Raw genomic sequence first — 23,510 nt, forward strand, 5'->3', positions numbered from 1 at the left:
AGGGCTTGTACTCAAAAAGCAGTGAAGTTTCAACTCTGATGATCAAATATATTACCCACACCAAATAATTCTGTCGCATCTGGTTTTGCCAGGGCCATTTCGCCCCTGACTTCATTACAGCCTTCCTTCGAACATGGGACAAACGAGCTGAACTTGAGAAGTTAGTTGACTGCCCTTGACGCCAAGGCAGCATTTGATCACGTGTGGCATCAAGAAGCCCTAAAAAAAATAAAAGTCAATAGGATGAGGGGGAAATCTCTCCATTGGCTGAAGTCTTATCCAGCACAAAGGGAAGATGATTGTGGCTGTTGGAGGCCAATCACCTCAGTCCCAGTGCTTTGAAGCAGGAGTTCCTCAGGATAGCGATCTAGGCCCAACCATCATCAGCTGCTTTATCAAAATGAAATGAAAATCGCTTATTGTCACAAGTAGGCTTCAAATGAAGTTACTGTGAAAAGCCCCTAGTCGCCACATTCCAGCGCCTGTTCGGGGAGGCTGTTACGGGAATCGAACCGTGCTGCTGGTCTTGGTCTGCTTTCAAAGCCAGCGATTTAGCCCTGTGCTAAAGAGCCCCTGGACTGTTTCCCTTCAATGACCTTCCCTCCAGCATAAGGTCGGAAGTGGGGATGTTCGCTGATGATTGCACAATGTTCGGTACTTTTTGCAACTCCTCAAATACTGAAGCAGTGTATGTCCAAATGAAGCAAGCTCTGGATAACATTTAGGCTTAGGCTGATAAATGCTCACAGTCTTTCACTGTCCCTGAATCAAAATCCTGCAATTCTCTTCTCAGCATCACAGTGGGTGTATTTGCACCTGATGGACAGCAGCAGTTCAAAGCAATGGCTCATCAACTTCTCCAGGGCAATGAGGGATGGACAACAAATGCTAGCCTTGCCAGCGACCCCCACTTCCCATGAAATATTTAAAAAGATAATTGCAGACCTGGCTCCTTAGATTGTGTGTATTCGAGCATAGTGAGAAATGCAGTTTCTATGATTCGATGTTTTAAGAAGTTACGCCACCAATATTCATACTTGTAATATTTTTATTTAAAAACAGAAAGGGCATAAATTTCAATTAATACATACATAGAAGTAACAATTGGCTTTTAGAATGTTTAACCCACATCATACTAAAATACAGGAAACACTTTTTAAAGATTTATATAAATATGAAAATCTGTTTTAGACTAACAGTGAAACATTCAAAACAGCCACACAATGTTCCATGAGATTTTACTGCACAGTGCTTTAAACACATTCTAGGCTGTCCCTCCATAGAAAGATAATACAAGGAAGCATGATATACAATTTGTTTTTTAAAAAAAGGCCCATGCCACTAAAAACTAAAGCAAGGATTAACATTTTGTTTTAGATGTTAACAGTACAGTGTGATGACACTGGGTAAATTCACTACATGGCATAAAACTAAGCCATATAAATTAGAACGGTCACGCGTTCACTTGCTTGCGTTTAGACTATCTCAGACAAGATTGTACTGGAGTCATCACAATGGATCATTATGAAGTGATACCTGGTAGAAATGTTGGTCAAGCATAGAAACAGGATGAGTCGTCTTGCATCCTGTCTACCATTCCCTAGTTTAAAAAGCAGTGAACACCGTCTGTGCTCAACAGGGGAATAAAGCCAAATGTGGCAAATTTACAGAAGATTGCCTGCAGTCAAGGTATTGTATCCCAGCAAGAGAAAGTGTCTTAAAGAGAGCAGATTTAAAACTCTAAATCCTAAATCAACAAAAGCAAATTAAAAATACTATATTTCTATATAACAATTATATATACATGTTGAGTTTTCATGTCACTCGAGGGCAAAGGTTCAAATCACACCAAGGACAGATATTTCATACGTATTCATAGTTTTGCTGCTGGTGACATGCCTGAATAGTGAAGGAAGAAAAACAGAATCTGGTGACAGCGTGCCTTCTCTCTTGTTGAAGCATGAAGCCGCATATATAATTAGGTGAGAAAAGAAACAAATAGATGGCAAAACCTGGACTGCTGTTGCTCTAAAAGTGGGAACGAACGGGGGAAGCTTACGAGTGCTGTAAATTATGCACATAGGTTTTCCACACAAATCTTAAGCAATTACATTTTATTTATAGTCTGGTATTATTTTGAAACAATTTTTGGTTTCCAATAAAGGCATGGGCAGGTGCCATTGAATTACACAGGTTTCGTAAACAAAACAATAAATTTCAGCTTGAGATTTGTAGAAGTTATAACAATTTACCTTTAGTATTGTGACGAAGGAATTATTTTATCAACGTAACAGTAAAAGGTTATATGGAAGCAGACATTCTCCCCTATATGCAATGGTACAATACATCACAAAAGTATCTGAGATTTGGTGTGATGAAAATCAGACACTTCAAAACACTTAAAATATTATGAAATACGGATACATCTAGCAGGGCAAAATAGCTTTCTAAAACTAGGCCAAATATTTGCATCATTACATTAAAAAGTTAATTTGGCAGATTCAGTTGGACATCGCTTCTAACCAGTGACTCACCAAACAGAATTTCTGATCATATATGTATTAATAACGGGAGCCACTAACTACAAGAATCTTGTCAACAGGAAATAAGAGCCAAATCATAAAGCCAAGTTGGTTTCACTCAGCACTGGTAAATGTATGGCAGGCTACACATCTTCCATCTTGGCAAAAATATGTCATGATGCAAAGGGATATGAATGAGACATACAAGGGCATGAGGGAGTTAGCCAGAGGGGAGGGGGAAAAAAACAAAAGCACAATCGTGTTCAATTAAAATAAACCTCTGAGCTAACATCATACTAAAAACTAATAGAACTTTATTTAAAACACCATGCTCAGGTATTCAAACATTATTGTACTCCTGTACTTTACAGTTATAATTGTTTTTGTATTATCTTCATATGAACTATTTTACTCTGTTTGACCTGCAGCATCACTTAGTGCATAGTTTGTTGACAGGATACAAAGAGATTGTGAATAATAAAGTGAAATGCATAAAAGTGCTGGTAGGATATGTTGGAAAGGAACACAAATGTACACAGGGACTTAAATTTCATGATGGCCATGTTTATAATTATTATAAAGTGCTGTTCTTTATTTTTAAAAAAGGGACAAAAAACAATTCATGGAAAATGGTTCAATCTCATTTGGCTGTTGCGGGGGAAATTTGCATATGTCCGTTGAGCTCACGCTAACTTGAAGGTGTACCTGAGCAAGAGACCCTAGCTGTTCAAGTGAAGACAAGCATCCAGCAGAGGGCAGTAGAGCGGAGCTACTGATTGGCTGTTGCAGGGGAAATTTGCATACGTCCGTTGTGCTCACCCTAACTTGAAGGTAGTTTGTGGAGGAGCTGTTGTCAAGTGACGTCACAGCCTGCAGGTAAGGGATTGGCTGGTGACTGGTAAGTAGTTGTTCTTTTATTTTCCCTCAGGTATTATCGTGCGGGGCGCAGAGGTTGCTGAGTGAGTGCTTGCTGAGAAGGGGAATGAATAACAGGTAAGCTGTTTTTTTTTTATCTAGAGGGGATGGCAGGGAAGGTAGTGCAATGTTCCTCCTGCAGAATGTTTGAGGTGATGGACGCCGTCAGTGTCCCTGCTGATTTCATCTGTGGGAAGTGCACCCATCTCCAGCTCCTCAGAAACCGCGTTAGGGAACTGGAGCTGGAGGAACTTCGGATCATTCGGGAGGCAGAGGTGGTCATAGATAGAAGCTTCAGGAATGTCGTTACTCCGAAGAATAAAGATAGATGGGTGACGGTGAGAGGGGCTGGGAGGAAGCAGTCAATACAGGGATCCCCTGTGGTCGTTCCCCTTCATAACAAGTATACCGCTTTGGATACTGTTGGAGGGGACTTACCAGGGGTAAGCCATGGGGTACAGGTCTCTGGCACAGAGTCTGTCCCTGTTGCTCAGAAGGGAAGGGGGGAGAGTAGAGCATTAGTCATTGGAGACTCCATAGATAGGGGGATAGATAGGAGATTCTGTGGGAACAAGAGAGACTCACGGTTGGTGTGTTGCCTCCCAGGTGCCAGGGTGCGTGATGTCTCAGATTGTTTTCGGGATCCTTAAGGGGGAGGGGGAGCAGCCCCAAGTCATGGTCCACATAGGTACCAACGACATAGGTAGGAAAAGGGATAGGGATGTAAGGTAGAAATTCAGGGTGCTAGGGTGGAAACTTAGATCTAGGACAGAGTTATTATCTCTGGGTTGTTACCCGTGCCACATGATAGCGAGACGAGGAATAGGGAGAGAGAGGAGTTGAACACGTGGCTACAGGGATGGTGCAGGAGGGAGGGTTTCAGATTTCTAGACAATTGGGGCTCATTCTGGGGTCGGTGGGACCTCTACAAACGGGATGGTCTACACCTGGACCAGAGGGGTACCAATATGCTGGGGGGGAAATTTGCTAATGCTCTTCGGGAGGGTTTAAACTAGTTCAGCAGGGGCTTGGGAACCTGAATTGTAGCTCCAGTATACAGGGGGTTGAGAGTAGTGAGGGAATGAGTAAGGTTTCAAAGTTGCAGGAGTGTACCGGCAGGCAGGAAGGTGGTTTAAAGTGTGTCTTCTTCAATGCCAGGAGCATCCGGAATAAGGTGGGTGAACGTACGTCATGGGTTGGTACCTGGGACTTCGATGTTGTGGCCATTTCGGAGACATGGATAGAGCAGGGACAGGAATGGTTGTTGCAGGTGCCGGGGTTTAGATATTTCAGTAAGCTCAGGAAAGGTGGTAAAAGAGGGGGAGGGGTGGCATTGTTAATCAAGGACAGTATTATAGTGGCAGACAGGACGTTTGATGAGGACTCGTTTACTGAGGTAGTATGGGCTGAGGTTAGAAACAGGAAAGGAGAGGTCGCCCTGTTAGGGGTTTTCTAAAGGCCTCCGAAAAGTTCCAGAGATGTAGAGGAAAGGATTGCAAAGATGATTCTGGATATGAGCGAAAGCAACACGGTAATTGTTATGGGGGACTTTAAATTTCCAAATATTGACTGGAAGCGCTATACTTCGAGTACTTTAGATGGGTTTGTTTTTGTCCAATGTGTGCAAGAGGGTTTCCTGACACAGTATGTAGATAGGCCGAGAGGCGAGGCCATATTGGATTTGGTACTGGGTAATGAACCAAGACAGGTGTTAGATTTGGAGGTAGGTGAGCACTTTGGTGATAGTGACCACAATTCAATTACGTTTACTTTAGTGATGGAAAGGGATAGGTATATACCACAGGGCAAGAGTTATATCTGGGGGAAAGGCAATTATGATGCGATGAGGCAAGACTTAGGATGCATCGGATGGAGAGGAAAACTGCAGGGGGTGGGCACAATGGAAATGTGGAGCTTGTTCAAGAAACAGATACTGCGTGTCCTTGATAAGTATGTACCTGTCAGGCAGGGAGGAAGTGGTCGAGCAAGGGAACCGTGGTTTACTAAAGCAGTCGAAACACTTGTCAAGAGGAAGGAGGCTTATGTAAAGATGAGACATGAAGGTTCAGTTAGGGCGCTCAAGAGTTACAGGTTAGCTAGAAAGGACCTAGAGAGCTAAGAAGAGCCAGGAGGGGACATGAGAAGTCTTTGGCAGGTAGGATCAAGGATAACCCTAAAGCTTTCTATAGATATGTCAGGAATAAACGAATGACTAGGGTAAGAGTAGGGCCAGTCAAGGACAGTAACAGGAAGTTGTGCTTGGAGTCCGAGGAGATAGGAGAGGTGCTTAATGAATATTTTTCGTCAGTATTCACACAGGAAAAAGATAATGTTGTCGAGGAGAATGCTGAGATTCAGGCTACTAGACTAGAAGGGCTTGAGGTTCTTAAGGAGGGGGTGTTCGCAATTCTGGAAAGTGTGAAAATAGATAAGTCCCCTGGGCTGGATGGGATTTATCCTAGGATTCTCTGGGAAGGTAGGGAGGAGATTGCTGAGCCTTTGGCTTTGATCTTTAAGTCATCTTTAACAGGAATAGTGCCAGAAGACTGGAGGATAGCAAATGTTGTCCCCTTGTTCAAGAAGGGGAGTAGAGACAACCCCGGTAACTATAAACCAGTGAGCTTTACTTCTGTTGTGGGCAAAATCTTGGAAAGGTTTATAAGAGATAAGATGTATAATCATCTGGAAAGGAATAATTTGATTAGAGATAGTCAACACGGTTTTGTGAAGGGTAGGTCGTGCCTCACAAACCTTATTGAGTTCTTTGAGAAGGTGACCAAACAGGTGGATGAGGGTAAAGCAGTTGATGTGGTGTATATGGATTTCAGTAAAGTGTTCGATAAGGTTCCCCACGGTAGGCTACTGCAGAAAATATGGAGGCATGGGATTCAGGGTGATTTAGCAGTTTGGATCAGAAATTGGCTAGCTGGAAGAAGACAAAGGGTGGTGGTTGATGGGAAATGTTCAGACTGGAGTCCAGTTACTCGTGGTGTACCACAAGGATCTGTTTTGGGGCCATTGCTGTCATTTTTATAAATGACCTGGAGAGTGTAGAAGGATGGGTGAGTAAATTTGCAGATGACACTAAAGTCGGTGGAGTTGTGGACAGTGCGGAAGGATGTTACAAGTTACAGAAGGACATAGATAAGCTGCAGCGCTGGGCTGAGAGGTGGCAAATTGAGTTTAATGCAGAAAAGTGTGAGGTGATTCATTCTGAAAGGAATAACAGGAAGACAGAGTACTGGGCTAATGGTAAGATTCTTGGCAGTGTGGATGAGCAGAGAGATATCGGTGTCCATGTACATAGTACAATGTACATTTCAGATCCCTGAAAGTTGCCACCCAGGTTGAGAGAGTTGTTAAGGTGTACGGTGTGTTAGCTTTTATTGGTAATGGGATTGAGTTTCGGAGCCATGAGGTCATGTTGCAGCTGTACAAAACTCCTCTGGTGCGGCCGCATTTGGAGTATTGAGTGCAATTCTGGTCGCTGCATTATAGGAAGGATGTGGAAGCATTGGAAAGGGTGCAGCGGAGATTTACCAGAATGTTGCCTGGTATGGAAGGAAGATCTTATGAGGAAAGGCTGAGGGACTTGAGGCTCTTTTCGTTAGAGAGAAGGTTAAGAGGTGACTTAATTGAGGCATAAAAGATCAGAGGATTGGTTAGGGTGGATAGTGAGAGCTTTTTTCCCTCAGATGGTGATGTCTAGCACGAGGGGACATAGCTTTAAATTGAGGGGAGATAGATATAAGACAGATGTCAGAGGTAGGTTCTTTACTCAGAGAGTAGTAAGGGCGTTGAATGCCCTGCCTGCAACAGTAGTAGACTCGCCAATACTAAGGGCATTCAAATGGTCATTGGATAGACATATGGACGATAAGGGAATAGTGTAGATGGGCATTAGAGTGGTTCCACAGGTCAGCGCAACATCGAGGGCCGAAGGACATGTACTGCACTGTAATGTTCTATGTTCTCATGGCCTGAATTTTCAGATGGCAATGGCCCACAATACCCTGCCGACTCAGACAGACCTGCTGCCATTTTGCGCTCCAACAAGCATTGATTTGCAGCAGGCAGGGCTTTTTGCTGCCACCAGGAGGAAACCGTGCCTTCGAGAGCAGCCGGCCAATCAGATTAGCCAACAGTAGTGCAGGTCTGGCGTTGCCGTGGCCGGAAGATGGTTTAGCATGGTGCTGGTTTAGCACACGGCTAAATAGCTGGCTTTTAAAGCAGACCAGGGCAGGCCAGCAGCACGGTTCAATTCCCATACCAGCCTCCCCGAACAGGCAGCGGAATGTGGCGACTAGGGGCTTTTCACAGTAACTTCATTGAAGCCTACTTGTGACAAGAGATTTTCATTTCATTTTCAAGAGGCACTGCAGCAACATGACTGGGACAAAGTGTTGGTACATGGACGCCAGCTAAGTAGTAGGGTACCGGGGGCTGCAGGGGTAGTTTTGGGGTCCCCGGGATATGCTGGGGCAGGGTGCAGAGATTTCACGGAACTTATGGGATGGTGTCCACTGCAATAACCTGCACGGAGCACGCAAGGCTGGATTGATTGTTTTCCCCGTGTGGCTCAAGAAGTTTGAACTCCCCCACCAACTACAGGGCTATTATTGTGTGTATATAAAGTCGACCAGATAGGAATCGACTAGAGATGAGAGCCCGGTAGTCTGACCGGGCCCCTTTGTACATAAGAAGTGTTATAAATAAATTTCTTCTTAATGTTACTCGTCTGACTCTTTTCCGTCTTTGTGTAACCCACCATCAGAAGCTCCCTCCCCATTGCTGCCCAAGATGTAGATTGTTAAATTTTTCTACTCCCTTTGCCCCATCCAAAATTGAGGCTGAGTGGGAAAAAAACATTCAGCGGCCATTATGTGGTCAAAGGCCTGACTGATTATTTATTTGTAAATTAAAATGAAGTTGTTTCTCTTTGAATGTAGATGATTTTCAATCTTTCCTCTTCTGTACCCCACTCGGCCACACGTACTTGATTCTCTCATGCCAACTGAAAATATTTCCAGAGTCATTTTTTAAATCTTTCTGGCTAATTTTACAAAAAAGGTGTACTGACTCCAGTTCAAAATCACAGCAATCTGTTGACGAAACTACCTAATCTCTATTTAGTTGAATGAACTTACTGTTTCAAATAAACATAAAAAGGGAGACAAGAGTCTTTTGCGCACAAGAATAATTTTGTGATTTGGAAAGAAAGAGAAAAAGAACAGGTCGTGTACAGGTTAAACATTGTTGTTGCCTTATCTTCCTGTGAACATCTTCCCCAAGTTAGGAAAAATTTCAATGGCCAGGTTAAGAAGAAATACAATAGCTCTGTTTGATATTTGGGTTGTTTTGATAAGGTAATAAAAATCCACTGGACAACGGGTCAACATAATTTGAAGCTCACCACTAAAATAAGAGAGGTTAGGTGGTTTTTAAATATATATCCACACATTTAATAAGATATGGAAAACAAACAAAAAGTGGAAGGACAAACCATAAGTACATTTTAAAGATAAATAGAAGAGCAATTAGAAAGGGAAGGTTAAAGGACTAAGTGAATAGCTTTTTCAGAGCTGCTACAGTATACTGTCACCTGTATGGCATAATTCCTGCACTGTAAAGTTCTATTCTACAGCCCAGAGGTTTATTTCTTATATTCCGGGTACTTCGACTACTTTGGTGTCTGCATGTTTCCCCCACTCATATTTACTAGAATTCAGAGAATAGGAATGCAGTCTGCACTGTAGAAGAAAATATACTTTAAAGGAAAAAGACAACTATCAAATTTGCAGACAAATATTAAATATGTACTGCATATCTGATCCATAGTTTGTCTTCACTGATTCAGAGCATGGAAAGTTAGTTTCTGGTTTTAATTACCATAAAAGGAATACATCTACTGCTTTTAACGGGAAAAAAATGTTGGTATGAAATTGCCACAATTCAAAAGGGAATACTGTCACGATTTTCTCCTCTTTTTTGGTGGCTCTTCATCAGAGCTGCTAATACTACTACTGGAACTAGAGTCAGAATCTGAATCAGAAGACGATGTTTCACTGGATGATGATGTTGAGGAAGATGAGGAACTGTCAGTCGATGAACTCTCATCATCACTGCTGCTGCTTTCTGATGTGGAGGAATTTGATGATGTTTCGCTGTCTGAAGATGAATCAGTGGAAGAAGTGCCACTACTGCTGCTACTAACACTTTGAGGCCTTGAAGTAAAAAGTAAATATACAGGGCAGTTAACTACTTTTCTTGTTTTACAACCAATGTAAACATTGCATGTCGTGTAAAATTCCCGAAGTCAATACAATACAAGTATTTACAGCATATTGTTCAAGACAACATACTTTTTATGTGTGTAGATCATAGTGTGTCTGTGCATTAGTTAACGATTTTCTTATCCATTAGTTTGCAGATAAATTTTATTTGTTTCCAAAACAAACCATGTTTAAGACTGGTTAAAAGTCCTTTCATTTTTGCATGTGCAAGCAAAATAACTCAAAATCCCCACCCTAGAGATGTGGGGAATTAAGAAGCACAGCTTGCAAAAGAAAATCAAGTCCTAAATATTACACGGGGCAGCACGGTAGCATCGTGGATAGCACAAATGCTTCACAGCTCCAGGGTCCCAGGTTCGATTCTGGCTTGGGTCACTGTCTGTGCGGAGTCTGCACATCCTCCCCGTGTGTGCGTGGGTTTCCTCCGGGTGCTCCGGTTTCCTCCCACAGTCCAAAGATGTGCGGGTTAGGTGGATTGGCCATGCTAAAATTGCCCATAGTGTCCAAAATTGCCCTTCGTGTTGGGTGGGGTTACTGGGTTATGGGGATAGGGTGGAGGTGTGGACCTTGGGTGGGGTGCTCTTTCCAAGAGCCGGTGCAGACTCGATGGGCCGAATGGCCTCCTTCTGCACTGTAAATTCTATGATTCTATGATTACAAATATCTCAATTTTTGATTTCTGAAAAAGAAAATCAAAACTTCACATTGCTAGATATAGGAAAATTCTATCACTTCAACAGATAACTGCATATTCTGTTGACTATAAAGTTCAACACGGGTGTCCACAATCCAAGAGTTGCATATATCTCTGAAGTTACTTGACCACAATTTAATGTACACTACATTTTGAAAAAGAGTTCTCCAGTGTCCTGTCAACATTTGGTCCCTCCAGCACTGCCCACCAAATACAGATCATCTGTTTTTTAAAAACTAATTGTCATTTGTGGGATTATTCTGTGTCCAAATTGGCCATGAAGCCTTATAGAATCATAGAATTTACAGTGCAGAAGGAGGCCATTCAGCCCATCGATGCTGCACCAGCCCTAGGAAAGGGCACCCTAATTAAGCCCACACCTCCGCCCTATCCCCATAACCTAGCAAACCCACCAAATCTTCTTTAGACACGAAGAGCAATTTATCATGGCCAATCCACCTAACCCGCGCATCTTTGGACTGTGGGTGCAAACTGGAGCACCCGGAGGAAACCCATGCAGACACGGAGAAAACGTGCAGACTCCGCACAGACAACCACCCAAGCTGGGAATTGAACCTGGGATCCTGGATCTGTGAAGAAACTGTGCTAACCACTGTGCTACCATGCTGCCCTTCTTGAACATTGTGTCGTTGTGCAATGTGCCATTGTGCAATATGCTCTCTATAAAATACTCTGTAATCATCATCTGGCCTCCTACGTCATCTGATAAACTACTGGTTTGATGTTAGTACCAAACAATACCTACATCAATGAATTCTATCTATCTGAACTTGCACAGTTCTTGTGCTCGGTGTTATTTAGGTTTCATTTGAGTGCAAGAAAGGCAAGAAAAAACATAATTGATATATAAATACGGCACAACATGGTAATTTTGTTCATTGGTCAGGATTAGTAATGAGAAAAGATAACGGAAAGATAAAAAGGCACTTCTGTTCATGGATAATTCACATACACTTTTGGTATTTATAAGGCAGAAATTAGGGGGAGGCGGTGTCATAGTGGTATTGTCACTGCACTCGTAATTCAGGGCAATGCTCTGGGGACCTGGGTTTGAATCCTACCACGGCAGATGGTGAAACTTGAATTCAATAAAAATCTGGAATTAAAAGTCTAATAATGATTAAGAAACCATTGTCAATGGTCGTAAAAACCCACCTAGTTCGCTAATGTCCTTGGCATACATATTGCCTCTTAAATGCCCTCTGAAATGGCTTGGTGAGCCACTCAGTTCAAGGGCAATTAAGGATGAGCAATAAATACTGACCAGCCAGCAACACCCACATACCATGAATGAAAATGTTTAAAAATCATCTTTTCTCAATACAATGGCCACTATATGTCCAGCATTTTCTGTTTTTATTTCCAATTCACAGTTTCTTTTCACCATTTTATTGGAGATCAATTTTCTTCATCTACTGTTTTATTTTCAACATTCAAAATGTGAAAATGTTTCACTCTGGTGTTGGCCTGTTGTGATTAATTCCAGTGATTCTATTTCAAAGTTTTGCTGGCATCAGGATAATATTTAACACAAACATATGCAACTGACAGACAGAACACCACATCCTGTGAACAAATTAAAAAATTTGGGGCTTGACTTAATGGGGAAAAAAACAGATTTACGTTTTGGGCGTGCTTAGCGGGGTGTTTCTTGGTGCCAACAGCGCTGACATCGACCCCGCTATCAAACGGGATTATTTTGTCTGGCCGCAGCAAGGAACACCCCGCCGGGGCAGTACTAACCTTAATTTCCTGCACTGATGAATGCTGCCTCAATGCAGCCTCTGGACCTCCACAATGCCCCAACCTACTTGTCAGGGGGTCCTCGAGCCCCCCTGACCCCACCTCATAAGGACAGGACAACCCCAGGCCTGATCCCCGGCACCAGTAACCTGCTACCCAGGCACCTGGACACTACCAGTCTGGAAGTGCCAATGTGGCGCTGCCTGGGTGGCACTGCCAGGGTGCCACCTTGCCCAAAGCTCCTAGGGGCCAGATGGCGTGGGAGTCACGCCCAGGTGCACATTTATGTGGACCAGTGCCCATCGGCGCTAGGGCGAGGCCTCCCAGGCATGGACATTCGATCCCGAGCCTTAGGAGACTGCGGCACAGACATATTTACCCGAGGCTACCTGCTCACTTAATTGTGCAAATCTGGGTGCCGTCAGTGAGGGCGAGATCCAGATCTCATTAGATCTCGCGAGACGTCCCGAGCATTGCAAATCTCACGAGACTAACGGCCTTGTGTCCCTCGTTGTGCTCGACGAGGCCATACGATCGCATACCTGTTCCACAAGAGTCATAATGCAATGGTTTACCATCAGCCCAGAAAAAAAAGGCAAAAAATAATTTAGAGAAAGATAATTTAGAGAAATACCACTTCAAACCCTGAAGATGATCAAAACAAGTTCCACAAGACCACTGACAATGAGGCACATCACCTAACATTTTATCTACCTCTTGTACAGTACTTTTAATCTTAACTTGGAACTCAACCAGCTCCCTTCTGAATGTTTGGGCTGAATTTGAACTCTCTACAAGCTGGCAATTTATTCCTCTAGAAGGAAAACCTCCCGAACCTAGTTCTTATCCTAATTCTGTACTTACTTACCAAGTTGACACTCTTCTCCCCCATACCCTCCTCCCAAATTGGCATTTAGCACTGACATTGTTCTTACTATTTCATGTTGACACCATTGTTCCTTCCTTTAATTACACATTGGTACTTTCCTGGCTGTAGTGTGGCTTCAGGCTCCTCCCCCTGCCTTAGTATGCAGTGGTATTGAATTACTGCAAATAACAGAAGGTAGGAAGTGGCATTGGTGGGGGAAGAAAAAGAATCAGTTGACACAGATTCTCCCGGAATTCACAATATTACAATCACTTGTTACATAATTGGGAAAAGGGAAGAGAAAAAGTCTATGCCTATTCTGGATGTGAATTCCCAGTTTTGGAACAATTCCTGCACTAAAATGTGCAGTGACCTTTTGGAACTGGAATAGGAAGAAAGAGCTGGCAGTCGTATTGGTACTGGAGAGATTGGGGAATGTTGAGAAGTACCGACAGAGTGGGCAGGCGAAGGGATATTTTGGGATAAGTACTCTGTGGTCCGGACTGCAAAGATACTTTTTGTACTGTGGGTTAATAATGGAAGAATTGTGATAAGCTTGCAGTTCTCTGGTGGTTACCTTTTCTTCTTCATCTTGTTTTCTGTAATTCCTTGTCCACTGTTGGAAGTTAAAACAAGTAACTGTTTTAGTTGAAGATTGCAATATTAAACATTATATATCTTGTCTAATGACGGACACAACCGTGACATTTTACTGTAAACTGTGAGGCAAAGTTGTTACTTTAACATATCAAAGTTGAGACTTGTGGTGACTACACAAATTTGTATTTTTGGAAGATATCCTCCTCCCCAACCCCCAAATTTATTTTGAAAATTACCTCAAGACAGGCCACATAAAATAAAATTCAGAAGTCAATTTTAAGATAGTCGATTTGAGTACAAGCAAAGAAGGACAAACTTAAGATGGCCTTTTATTGAAAGAGACCACAATATTTAAAGCAGGGATGCATTACGAATTCTTGGGCCCTGGACACCAAGAAAATTTGAGGCTCCTCAGCACGGCACATAAACTCAATGGCTTTTTCTTTTTCCCACTCACTCCTGAAATGATGGTGATCTTTACTGTTGGACGGCTCTCTGTCAACCTATAACTTTCTAATGCATACTGCGTATCTGAGCCTACAAAGAAACTCATAGCCGAACCCATGTCTGCACATTCACAGTTTCCAGCAAAGCTAACTTGATAACGATCAGAAATGGTAATCTTAGTTCACTTTCGCCCCTCCTTAGTTGGGGAGACAAAATTAACTTACAGCCTCTCTACTATTATCTTGGTGATCACTCTGCACAAGTAGAGAGTTACACTGACTCGACCAATCAAATTGGCAAAGGTAGTCTGGAAAGATATATTGGCATTGGAGGCAGTCCAGAGAAGATTCACTAGGTTGATCCTGGGTATGGAGGGATTTTCTTATGAGGAGAGGTTTAAGTAGGTTGGGACAGCACTGACCGAAGTTTAGAAAAATGAGAGGCAACCTTATTGAGACATATAGGATTCTCAGGCGGTTTGGCAGGGTAGATGCTGAGAGTTGTTTTCCCCTTGTCGGACAGTCTAGGACCAGAGGGCATAATCTCAGAATAAGGGGTCCCCGTTTAAAAAAAGAGGAATTTCTCCTCTCAAAGGGTAGTGAAGCTGTGGAATTCTTAAAGAAAGTATTGGAATCTATTACGGTATTTTGAATAATTAACTTAAAAAAGCATAGTGTGGTTTTAGGAAAGGGAATCCTGTTTAACATATTTATTGAAGATGTAACTAGCAGGGTAGATAAAGTGAAACCAGTGGATGTAGTATACGTGGGATTCCCAAAAGGTATTTGATAAGATGCCACACAAAAGGTTAATTATACATGGCGCACGATTTAACGACCCACCACGCCCGACCTGGTGATGCGACGAGGCCATTGAATCTCACGAGGCCTCGTGCGAGATTCACGAAAATCTTTCGCGAGGTTCAATGGACGTTTGTGAGATGTCGCGATTTGGAACCCGCCTTCGGTGGCTGTGTAAGTGTGGCCTCGGCAGGGCGTTCCTCGCTGAGGCCAGAAAAAACAGCAAAGTGCCGTTAAATAGGGGTCTTGCTTGGAGTTGTAGGGGCCGAGAAACACCCCGTTAAATGTAGCCGAAACGGGACTCTATTTTTGACGTGTTAAATCAAACAAAGAACAAAGAACAAAGAAATGTACAGCACAGGAACAGGCCCTTCGGCCCTCCAAGCCCGTGCCGACCATACTGCCCGACTAAACTACAATCTTCTACACTTCCTGGGTCCGTACCCTTCTATTCCCATCCTATTCATATATTTGTCAAGATGCCCCTTAAATGTCCCTATCGTCCCTGCTTCCACTACCTCCTCCGATCGTGCCCGAAGTTAAGGTTCAGAGAATTGGTGTGATATATTAGCATGGATAGAAGAGTGGGTAATGGACAAGAAGCAGAGAGCAGAGATTTTTTTTTAAAATTCCACTCTTCTACTACAACCAAAGTGAGTAACCTCACACTTCTCCCCCTCCCCATTATACACCATTTGCCAGCTTGTTGTCCACTCACTTAACTTGCCTCCATTTCTTTGTGCCCTATTTTCTGCCTGAAAGGATGGTAGAGTCGGTACCCATACAACATTTAAGAAGCATTCAGATGAGCACTTGAAACCCCACAGCATACAAGGCTATGGGTCAAGTGCTGGAAAATGGGATTAGAACAGTTAAGTGCTTGATGCCCGGTGCTGACACAATGGGCTGTAAAACCCAATGACTCTATAAATTTTCAAGTTGGCAGGCTGTGACTCATGGAGTGCCTCAAGGATCAGTGCTGGGCCTCAGCTATTTATAATCTACAGAGAATAATGTATCAAAGTTTGCTGATTATGTAAAGTTAGGTAGGATTGTAAACTTTGAGGAGGGCACAAAGAAGCAGCAAAGAGATCTGGACAAGTTAAATGAATGGGCAACAAGGTGGCAGATGGTGTATAATGTGGGGAAGTGTGAGGTTAACCACTTAAATTGCAAGAATAGAAAAGTAGATTTAAAAAAAAAAGATGTGAAACTTGTAAATATTGATGTTCAATGAGAGAAGGAACACAAAATGTCAGCACGCAAGTACAGCAAGCAATTAGGAAAGCAAATGGTGTGCCGGCTTTTACTGCGAGAGGATTGGAGTCCAACACTAAAGAAGGTTTGCTACGATTGTATAGGGCTTTGGTGAGACCACATCTAGAATATGGGATGGGGCAAGATTCTCCGTTTCTGTGACCGTGTTGACGTCAATGCAGAATTTGTGGACTTTCACGACAGAAAAACTGGTGCCGCACCTGGACTGATTCCGGTACTATTAAGGGGCTAGCACCGGTGCCACATGGAACACAATCGATTTCAATGAAAAATGGTGCGGAATTCGCAGAGTCCATGATTAACACTCGGGACGCTGACAAGCTGGAGCCGCACATATACATTACACTCTCCACACATACTTATCCCAGCCAAAAGGATGGCACTGGTTGTGCTAGAGCAGGCCCATAGAGCTGATGGGTTGGCTGGAGCCAGAGGGGACAACTCTGGGGGGACAACTATACGACGTGTGGCACTAAGTTCAAAGTGGGCTGTTAGCGGTGTGTGCAGCTGCATGGCTGCCTTGCTGGCTGCAGTAATGGTGTTCTGTGCCTGCCTAAAGAAATTCGGCACGTCTGCATCGACTCTCACAAACGTCTACAAATGTGCCATTGAGAGCATCCTATCCGGCTGCATCACAGCTTGGTATGGCAACTGCTTGGCCCAAGATCGCAAGAAACTCAGCCCAACGCATCACACAAGCTTGCCACCCTCCCACTGATTCTATCTACGCCTCCCGCTGCCTCAGGAAGGCAGACAGCATTGTCAGAGACCCCTCCCAACCAGGCTTTGCCCTCTTCCAGGCCCTTCCATCAGGCCGAAAATACAGAAGTATGAAGACCCGCACATCCAAACATAGGAATAGCTTCTTCCCACAGCTACTAGACTCTCTCTCAGACGGATCTGTTCCCTGTAAAAACACTATTCACGACGCCCTATGCTGCTCTTGCTCATGTATTTGCTTTGTTTGTCCCTTGTTCCGTACTGTAACCAATCACTATTTGTCGATGTACTTTGTCGATTATTCTATTTATCTACTGTGTATGTACTGTACTGGCTGCAGAAAAATGCGTTTCACTGTACTTCGGTACATGTGACAATTAATAAATCAATCAATCAATCCACCCCAACCCCACAGTCCACTTCCTGGCCACCCCCCACTACTCCGCCTGGCCCTGGCAGAAGCCCCCCCGGTGAGCGGCACAACTGTCAGCAAACTATGCCGATGTTGGTTCCCCTCTGTCTCCCTCAGCAGTCACCACCCCCTCTCTCTCCCTCAGCAGTCGGCATTTTAAACCACGCTGTCGGGAACTCGGCCCATCGGGAGGCGGAGAATCGCGGAGGCCCCAGAGAATACCGGGTCGGGCCCGCTAATATGATGCAAATGCTGTCTACTGTACGTGCTTATGGAACGCATTGACACCGCTGTCGAGGTGATGGAGAATTGTGATTTAGCATCAAATGGGCGCCTGCCGTGATTTTGGTGTCAGAACCGATTCTCCGCCCAAACGCGTTTTCCGATTTCACTGTCAGCTAATGGAGAATCCCACCCAACGTATTTAATTTGGTCTCCAAACTTAGGGGAGGATATATTACAGTGGAAGCAGTACAGCAAAGGTTCACTTGGTTGGTCCCTGGGATGAGAGGGTTAACTCATGATGAGAGGCATTGTATATTGGGTCTATTTTCTCTGGAATGTAGAAGAATGAGATGTAATGTTTTTGAAACATTCAAGATTATGGAGGGGCTTTACAGGGTAGATACTGAGAGATTGTTTTGCCTGGCTGGGGATCTAGAACAATGGAGCACAGTCTTAGGATTAGGGGCAAAGCTTTTAAGACTGAGATGAGGAGATATTTCTTCACTCAATGGGTTATGAAAGTGGCATAATTGAATATTTTTAAGGCTGAGATGGACAGATTTGAGATCTCTCAGAGGATCAAGGGATAAGGGGAACAGGTGGGAAAGTGGAGATGAAACCCAAGTCCAGCCATGATCAATCATAGTGAATAGCGGAGCAGACCAGGCGGGGGAATAAGATCCTCTCCTGCTCCTATTTCTTATGTATCTGACTAGGGACCAAACCAGGACCTTTCTGCCCCACTGCCCTACACAATGGGGCTGGAGCTCAGTGGGATAGACAGCTGGTTTGTGGTGCAGAACAAGGCCAGCGGCGTGGGTTCAATTCCCATACCAGCTGAGAATTCTGAATTCTCCCTCCTGTACCCGAACAGGAGCCAGAATGTGGCGACTAGGGGCTTTTCCCAATAACTTCATTGCAGTGTTAATGTAAGCCTACTTGTGACAATAAAAAGATTATTAATTATTATAATATAGTGCATGAGCTATTAAAGCAGGTTTTAATATGAAACCACACTTACCTTGGTGACAATGCTAGTTTGTTTTGTTTTTCTTTCAAAGTCTTCTTTAACTGCACTGTCCTTGAGGGTCTATGTAGATACTTCCGTTTTCCAGTGCACTCGTAGGTCCAGTGGCCAAATTCTAAACATTTCTGACATCGAACATGCTGTTTATTAGCTTCCCTAAAATACAGAAACCAGAATGTATTATTTGCCACATTTATAGTCATTTCAGGGGTGGCACAGCAAACACAACATTCAACTGATTAATTTAACAGATTTAATAAATTTTATCAATAAAGAAATTCATATACTTCGCAACTGAATAATTTACACTTAGTTAACACTGAAATATTTTTTAATTTTCAAAGTGACGGTTAAATATAACCCCATCTCTTTTTAGAGATAGCTAATAATCATGAATCTCAACTGGAATAACAAAGCTAATACTGACATTTTTTTTGGGGGGGGGGGTGGCGGGAGAATGTTTAGCTTGTGATTATGTTTGCTTGCGTGCAGGTAGTTATCAAGGGCAATGAAAAGATACTTGATGCCAACAATCTGTTCACAATTGCAAAATAACAGACTGCACATCAATGCTGTAAAACACCTTTCTAATGCATTTGCTTCATTGAAATTAATCCACGCGGTTCACCTGAATAGCCTTGCCATTGAACAAAGTGCAAAGTTAGAAATAATACAGAATTCCTTGGAGTAAATTAAAATTCACTTTAACAAGAATATTTTGCACTCACCCCATAAAAGCATCATAAAAAATACATTATATTTAAAGAGAGAAAGGAGAAAGGCAGCCTGATGTGGAATAACCAATTTTCCCAATGTCCTCTCATATAGCAGTGATCACTTGTAAAGATAGCTAAAAAAACAGATCTATATTTCCTTCTTGCTATTAAATTTATCCTACGCTTGTTCCAAGAGATACTGGCACGTGTAATTTACAGCTTCCAATTAATTTATTGAAGCATATATGATGGTCAGAGAAGTTAAACATTTCATAGAGGTCATCCGTAACTCTTATTTTCACAGAGATTAATCATCCACATTTTTTTGGCTGGTTTGGGGGGCTGGGGGCAGGGAAAGAAAATTCCGTCTTGTAAAAAAAGTCAACTTTTTAACACAGCATGATTACTGCAGTAAGCAGCAAAGACAGTTTATTCAAAATAACATATTTTTACACAACTTCAAGGCTCTTTGGGCTTGTTCACTTAATTTTAGTAACACTAAAATGTTACTTTTGGAACATGAGTCAAATGAATTTGAAAGTTCATTCAGCTCATCCCGAGACGCCTCTCTTGCTTTCTTAGCCCTATTACATTACACTCACTCATCTGTAGTTGTAAATGGCATGGTAGCACAATGGTTAGCCCTACTGCCTCACAGCGCCAGAGACCCGGGAACGATTCCGGCCTTGGGGTGACTGTGTGGAGTTTGTAAGTTCTCGCCGTGTCTGCATGGGTTTTCTCTGGGTGCTCTGATTTTCTCCCACAGTCCAAAGATGTGCAGGTTAGGTGAATTGGCCATGGTCAATACACGAGGATAGGGCAGGGGAGTGGACTTAGGTAAAAGTGCTCTTTCGGAGGGTCGGTGCAGATGCGATGGGCCAAATGGATTCTATGGAGAAACCTCCCTTCTTGTTCTCAAATCTTTTGAAAAGTTGAAATTTCCCAGATATATGCTGATCTCTCCAACAATCCCTTGAATCTTTCCAATCAGCTTTATACCACCAAAACAACCCTAATCAAAGTCACGGGCAACTGTGACAGCAATGTGTTATTCTGCTTCCTTCATCCTCTCTAGGTGACCACAGAATCCTCCTCCAATGCTTTACCTTTGTTCAAAATCAGGGGGACTGCCTTCTCCTGGTTCCCCTTATAACTATTTTTTTGCTGGAGGAACATCTCTACAAGTATCTCTTGCTTTGACTCTCAATCTAATTTTAGCTCATGCTTGTGAAGTGCCTTGGGATGCCTTTCTACACTCAACACATTCTATAGATGCAAGTTACTGTACTCCAACCATCAACTTCTTCCTTGAATTTGGTTCAAAATAATGGAATCAATTTGTTAAAAAAATAATCTAGTAAAGAAAATACAGCATTGGGCTGGAAAGGGAAGATCCTGCCTGATCAAGTTCATCAATTACTCGGAGGAATTGACAACTTCAAGTGGACTGTGGAAATTCTATAATGTGGGATTTCAAATGGCATTTTACAAAGCGTCACCTAAAATTGAGCTGAAAACGAGGGAGGTCAAGGGTAAATATTCAGAATCAATAAGAGATTGGCTGAAGGATAGAAAGCAACAGGTACTTGTTAGAATACATGTGTCATAGTAGGTGCAAGTGACAAATAGAATGGTTGATGAATGGCTGGGAGAAACCTGGGCATTATATCCTGCAGAGGAAGTACTTGAAAGATGATCTTGAAATATACAAGATAATCAAGGGTTTGGAAAAGGTGTAATCAGAATATTACTTTAAGATACAAGGGAACACAAGTCAAATTGGAAGATAAATTTAACACTGATGAGAAATTATTTTTCACACAGTGCCGGCATGGACTGGACGAGTTAAATGGTTGTAACCTTTCTATGCATACATGGAATAGCCATCCCAACGCCACTGTGGAGGCAAAAGAAACCCTGGAAATGCTTAAGAAAACATTACACGCTTCAATGGCAATAAAGTGGGCTACATTTGACTGGATGAAACTAAGCTGATCATCCTCATCTGTTGTGATTTTTACAAACAATCTAAAACAATTACTTACAACTTAACAATAATCATAACTTTAAAAATTTTTTAAAATTTTTTTTTTAAAGAGTATCCAATTCATTTTTTCCAATTAAGGGGCAATTTAGCGTGGCTAATCCACCTATCCTGCACATCTTTGGGTTGTGGGGGCGAAACCCACACAAACATGGGGAGAGTGTGGCAAACTCCACACGGACAGTGACCCCGAGCCGGGATCGAACCTGGGATCTCGGCTATGTAACGCAGCAATGCTAACCACTGCGTCACCGTGCTGCCCTAGTTGCTTCCATAACTAACCAACAATCACACTGGGAATTTGAGCAGAGGAACCAGACAGTTTAAAGAAAATAGTAACCCCCCCCCCCCCCAAATGCAGCCCATCTAAACGGTCCTAGTTTGTTTCAGAGCTAAAGAGAGGGGGAAATACTGTGCAAGAGTTGAAGCAGCTGGAGCAGAATAAAAGGGCAGTGATTGTTGGCAGCCCCTCGCCCTCCTGGTTTGTTTTTGACTGCCTGCAAGTTTTGTGGAGAGCGTTGGCTTATTTCCGACATGTAAACGTAAAATATGTTACAAACGAATTGAAACCCGCTTTAAAAAAAAGGGGGTGGAGGCAGAAAAAATGATCAGCACTCATTTTGAGTGAAACTTATGGGGGGTTAAAATGCAGTTTACTGACGCACCGTACACTTAATGCTAATTCAGATTCAAGCGAGTTGGTCAGTGTCTTAACGTTTTGGGAGGACCGATTTCGCCCCTGAAATCTCCTTCACTACGACGGTCCTCCCCGAAATGAGGTCCTCGGCGTCTTTCCTCGCTGTGTGTGGAATTGAGTCACTCTCCATTTCAAATAGGAAACATCTGCGGTTTGTGGCTGGAGCATCACTGAGGCCCTGGGCAAAAGATGGGACCTACCTGCCCCTGCCCCCGCGCGCCTCGCCTTCCAGGACGTTACCTACCTCTCACCCACAGCATCGAAAGCAATCATTTCTGTCTCGCTAAAGTGCCCCTCAAGGGAAAACAACCCGTTTCTGAGAGTTGAATACTCACGCTTGCCTGCGAGCGATCAGTCTGTGCATAGGCGTCGCCATCTTAGTAATTCCCGAAATGCACCGGGACCGTCACTAAGCAACAAGCCTGAAGGTTCTGACCAACCCTTGGCAATATCCTGGGCCTCAGCATCCAACAAACTGCATCAAACTCCATTTGCTTGATGGGGTTGGCTCAAAGACTGGGGGTGAAATTCTCCCAAAAAAATTACCCCATTTCATTTCGGTTGGGAATTCTGCCAGGCATATGGGCGCGATCCAGATCGTAATTCACCCACACTTAGTAATTTTGTTTTTGGAGCTTGAGGAGATTCTCACTGAAATATCCCACACAGAGTTTTTTTCTGGAGTGGGGAACTAACGACGCCAGCAAGGCTGGCGCACCCATTTTAAAGGTTGCCCAGATCTCAAAGTTAAGTTGAAGGTCTCCCACACACCCCACCCACGGACACCGTGAGCTCCCACCCCCTGCAGTCGTGGGCAACACCCTCAACCCCAGAGGGGCAACATCCCCCACCTCCCCATCACTAAATATCTGCATCACCCCCTCCCCCACAACACCCAGGAATGAGGGTGAACCGGCTCCACCCCATCCATCTTCGTCAACATAGCCTGCCCCACCCCGTAAGTGAGCAGACCCTGCTATGGGGTCGCTGAGGATCCCCCAACTTTCGGTCTACTTCAGCTTACAGCACCTCACCCCCCCCCCCCCCCCCCAATCCTTTCAACCTCCCCACTCCAGTTCAGGCTCCACTTTTCATACCCCACCTCAGACCCACCCATCATACCCACTCTTCATACCCCCTTTCACACACCCAACCATCATGCACCCCTTTGCACCTCCCCGTTTCACCCCCCCCCCCCCCTTTCATGGCCATGGCCCTCTCAGGCCACACCCCATGGCAGTGCCCTTGGTGCTCCAGTGTGCCCATTTTTGAAAACCAGTACTGATTCATACAGGCCTCACGGTGGGGCTGATGAATCCCAGGAATCGGGAGAATCCAGCCTCGAACGGGATTTGCATTTTCAATCAGTTTTAAAACTTATTTAAATATGCAAGTATGGTTCACGCTCAATGAGGGTGTGAATCAGATCGCATCGGGCATCATGTGTCGGGAGCATCACGATCGTTTTGGAGCCTGGCGCAAACCCCA

General features: G+C 43.6%; 1 protein-coding gene across 1 annotated transcript; it reads right to left on the reverse strand.

Moving 5' to 3' along the window:
- Positions 1-1,035: 1,035 nt before the first annotated feature.
- On the reverse strand, positions 1,036-22,409 carry zcchc10 (zinc finger, CCHC domain containing 10). The gene is made up of 4 exons (XM_072512563.1): positions 22,358-22,409; positions 18,560-18,721; positions 13,634-13,672; positions 1,036-9,661 (listed from the first exon to the last, which is right to left on the reverse strand). The coding sequence occupies exons 1-4, from the start codon at positions 22,396-22,398 to the stop codon at positions 9,406-9,408; spliced, it is 498 nt and encodes a 165-aa protein (XP_072368664.1). The 5' UTR covers positions 22,399-22,409; the 3' UTR covers positions 1,036-9,405.
- Between the last annotated feature and the right edge of the window lie 1,101 nt (positions 22,410-23,510).

The sequence above is a fragment of the Scyliorhinus torazame genome, chromosome 7 (genome assembly GCF_047496885.1).
Source record: "Scyliorhinus torazame isolate Kashiwa2021f chromosome 7, sScyTor2.1, whole genome shotgun sequence".
Lineage (NCBI taxonomy): Eukaryota > Metazoa > Chordata > Chondrichthyes > Carcharhiniformes > Scyliorhinidae > Scyliorhinus > Scyliorhinus torazame.

Excerpts from the sequence above, each read along its gene's own strand:
- zcchc10 (XM_072512563.1), bottom strand. The coding sequence starts at position 22,398 with ATGGCGACGCCTATGCACAGACTGATCGCTCGCAGGCAAGC. Across the intron at positions 13,673-18,559 it reads AAACTAGCATTGTCACCAAG|TGGACAAGGAATTACAGAAA; the intron begins GTAAGTGTGGTT and ends AACTTCCAACAG. Across the intron at positions 9,662-13,633 it reads AACAAGATGAAGAAGAAAAG|GCCTCAAAGTGTTAGTAGCA; the intron begins GTAACCACCAGA and ends TTTTACTTCAAG.